Genomic DNA, 3920 nt, shown 5'->3' with positions numbered 1-3920 from the left:
CACAACTACACTGGAGTCATTTGGTGGATACACTATATTTCTTGAGGTTGCACCTATCAAGAGTGACATGAATAGCATACTGCTAATTACTGGTCATTGTTTCTAGCGTGGGCTGCCTTCTATGCCCTGAGTCTTATCTTTCAGAAACTTTTAGGTGCTGTATAAGTCTACAGCCAGCTGGCAAAATTAAATTTTACCTAAAACAAGAGATATTACCAAGTCATTTTAGTTAAGATGGTCCAATAACAAAACAATACTAACCAAAAAGAACGGATAATATACATTGTTAATGAAACATTAACAATAACATTTCATTCTGTTCATAAAAGTTCTCTAAAAAGTTCCAAACTAGATTTATAATAACTAACAAAATGTTGGCAGATATGTCTGCAGGATTTTATGTTTTGCATATTTTCTTGCTCTGCTATTTACTTAATTTTGAGCCTAAGGCTGGGGACATAGTTGAGTGGTAGAGCACTTGCCTAGCATGCATCAGACCTTGAGTTCAATCCTTACTGTACAAAAAAACACAGAAACACACAGATTTGAATTCTAGGCCTTCTTTCTGTTTCTCATATATATTTTTCTATACCTGAGATAGCTTAAGGAAGAAAATTAGTTGAATTTGATATAAGTGCTTCCCTTTTTATACTGCTATCTTTCAAATAGAATTGTTTTCTCCATCCATGCTACAGTTACATTGCAGGCACTTGCTTTAAATTATCCCATTTCGTGGCCTTTGGGAGTGCAGATTCTAATGAAAACCACAGCTATGGAAATGCCAGCTGGTGTTGCCTTCTGGCAAAAGCAACTCTGATAGCTATGTGCTAATTCCTTTGCTCTGTGAAGCACTGAAATGATCAGCATTTGTTGTTTATTTGTTTTACTGGCTTAAATTGTGGCGTGGGTGCGTGTGTGTGTGTGTGTGTGTGTGTGTGTGTGCGCGCGTGCATGCGCGTGTGTGCATGCATGTGCATGTGTGTGTGTGTTCTTCCTATGTTCCCAACCTCTGCTTTACTTGGCCTAGGCACTTTCAACCCTTTCTCTGGTGATCCACTTCCTGCCAACCCCAAAAAGCAGCTCATCCTGAAAGTGATCAGTGGACAGCAACTCCCCAAACCCCCAGACTCTATGTTTGGAGACCGAGGCGAGGTAAGCTATGTATCACTAAGTGGCAAAGTGGTTAAAATTGTGTGATTATGTTACTATATTTACATTTCATCTGAAGCATCTCAGAAGTGGGTGGGGGGGTGGGGGGGTGGGTGTGGGTGTGTGTGTGGTGTTTGTTCATTCATAAAGTGGTACCAACTGCAGCTCATCGAACATAACAGCTGTTTGGGAAATCACACATAACTCCTGCTGGACTGTTGTAGCTCATCATCTATTTTGGAAGCTTGACTATGTGATATTCAACTCACAATTCAAGGCTGACACTGTCAGTGATAAAATTAGAGTGTGAAGAGCCGTTTCGTTATTGACAGAAACAGTGCCTGAGCATGTATTAACCTCCCACCTATGTTCCTCATTTGCAAACCTCATGTCACCCTGTGCTCCTGGGGCTCATACTTGCTCTTGTCACCACCTACTGGGCCTCTGAAGCAGGTTTCATAAATATCTCCCTTGGTGAATACAGTCTTGGTTTTCGAGGGCATTTGCTGTATTAGTTCCATGGAACCTGATGCTGGCCTTCTTGGCCTGCTGTCTGCACACCTGTCAGCTCTTCTTGGACTCCTGTCCTCCCCTTCGGGGTCAGTCCATCACTTCATACCCTTTGCTCTCTCACCTTTCAAACTGTTATTTCTGGACATTGATGGGCACAAGCACACAGCTCTGTAGTTTGGTTTTACCATGAACTCCTCTGGTATCTGCAGGCCTTAGCAGTGTAAACCACTGCGGCTTCATCTTGCCTGCTCTCCCCCGTTGCATCCTCCAAGGTGACTGTTTCCAACCTTCCCTCTACTCTCAGCATCTTCAGCAGACACACAGGAATGTTCCCCTCCTTAAATAATGGATGTTTCAGAAGGGAACATCTCTTCCATCTGCATTGTCACTAGCCTGATCCAAGCCATTGTGGATCTTGTCATCTCTGTTGCAGGAGCCTCCAGTAGATTGGCCACCCTGCTTACCTCTTGTCACCACTCTGCTCTCCCAACAGCAAGAATCATTAAGTGGTGGCATCAGAAAGTTTGTTCTTACTTGTTTTCTTTTTGTGTGTGTGCAGAAATGAAGACCTTGAATTGCTAGAACAGAAATCATACTCTTTACTTGTCTGCAAAATCTAAGATCCTCAGTAGTCCAGTGTTATCATAGAGTTGTACTTAAAGGAAAAACTTCTGTTATAATATCATTAATTAAAATTGAGTAGGCTTTTTTTAAAGTAGTAAATTAAAAAGTATAGCTAGTAATTTTCTTATCTGAATGTTTTCATATCTGTGGTGCTTATTCCCTGAAGCTACTACCCCCTCAAAGTCTGTCCTTACTCCCCACTCTTCAGGTTTCTAAAGTAGTGCTTTTACTGCCTGGTAGACTTTCTTAGCCGACCTCCTTCTGGAGTGTTGGGTTATTTCTTCATTGCTAGTCACTCAGAACTGGCATCATGAAGGAGAATATACAGGTGACCCAAGACCAGGACTTCATGCCAAAGATGAGGAGATGGAGATGAAGGGAATGAGCTGGAACTAGAACATGAGCTGGATGGGGTTTTACACTCCTGTAATCCTAGCACTGTGTGGGGATGAGGCAGGAGGATCACAAGTTCAAGCCTCGGCTGAGCAACTTAATGTCTTAACAAGACCGTGTCACAAAGTTTAAAAAGGGCTGAGTATGTAACACAGCGCAGAGGCTCTATGTTTAATCCCTACCACTGCGAAAAATAAGCAAAGAAAGCCAAACCTAATATTTTTTTCTAAAATGTGCTTTTTAATAATTTTATCTTTTAATACTTTGAAATTTACATGATAATACCCAATGTTGGCTGGGAATACAGCTCAGAAGCACAGCGCTTTTCTGGCAAGAACAAGGTCCTGAGTTTGATTCCTGGTACCGAAAAGAAAAGAAAAACACAATAGCAAACAACGGACCAGCTTTTATGTCATCCAGATCAGGGCAGAGTATCTTCAGCACTCCAGCAGGCTCTGTCTGCTCTCTCAGTGTCTCTTCCCTCACTTGACATACTTCCTGTCACAACAGAGTAATTTTGTCTATTCTCAAAGTTTTTATGAAAACTTACTTGTATAGGAAGAGCCATCACTTGATCAACATTGTTTATGTTAAAGAACTTTGTTCTTTTTTATTCATTTCATTACCCAATGTGACTGCCTGGCTTATGATGGACATTTGGCTTGACTATTATGAATGCACCTTCTCTAAGCATTTGTGCATGGGCAAACTCTTTTGCTACTGGGCATATATCGTGAGAAGAAATTATGGATTAATTCAGTAGAATTTGTGTAGTATTAACAGATATGGTCAGCAAACGTTTGGTAGCTTCCCTTGTACCCCCGTCTCACATACCTGCTGCTGCTACACCTGAGTCTTCTCTCTCAGTAAGCATTTGGTGGAATCACTTGCTGTTAAAAATGTGGACATTTTTGTCAGTATTTTCAAAATAATTACCACCTGTAATGCTATTTCTCATTTGTAATAACGATCTCTTTATTTATATAGATCATTGATCCTTTTGTTGAAGTTGAAATTATTGGCTTGCCAGTGGACTGTTGCAAAGATCAAACTCGTGTGGTAGATGACAATGGTAAGATGGTAATCTGTGTCTACGCTTACTGAGGAATTCTAGAGCTACAATTTGCACTGAAAAAGAAAGTGTGTCTATGTACAAGAGCAATGCATCCCTGAAATCCATAACTGCTACCTGAGTGTGTGTAGAGATCTTATCAATACATACAACTAAGCATCCTGGATAT

At 40.9% G+C, this 3920-nt stretch overlaps 1 protein-coding gene across 2 annotated transcripts in view; it reads left to right on the top strand.

The window, feature by feature from the left end:
• Positions 1 to 3920, top strand: part of Plch1 (phospholipase C eta 1) — a 284974-nt gene that overhangs the window by 270069 nt on the left and 10985 nt on the right. For both annotated transcript variants that reach the window (XM_004639820.3, XM_004639818.2), the window contains exons 18-19: positions 1028 to 1152; positions 3667 to 3751. In XM_004639820.3, the coding sequence (XP_004639877.2) occupies positions 1028 to 1152; positions 3667 to 3751 (210 nt within the window). The remainder of the gene's footprint in view (positions 1 to 1027; positions 1153 to 3666; positions 3752 to 3920) is intronic.

This window comes from Octodon degus, unplaced genomic scaffold (genome assembly GCF_000260255.1).
Source record: "Octodon degus isolate 3935 unplaced genomic scaffold, OctDeg1.0 scaffold00115, whole genome shotgun sequence".
Lineage (NCBI taxonomy): Eukaryota > Metazoa > Chordata > Mammalia > Rodentia > Octodontidae > Octodon > Octodon degus.
This window is presented reverse-complemented; position numbering and strand designations above follow the sequence as displayed.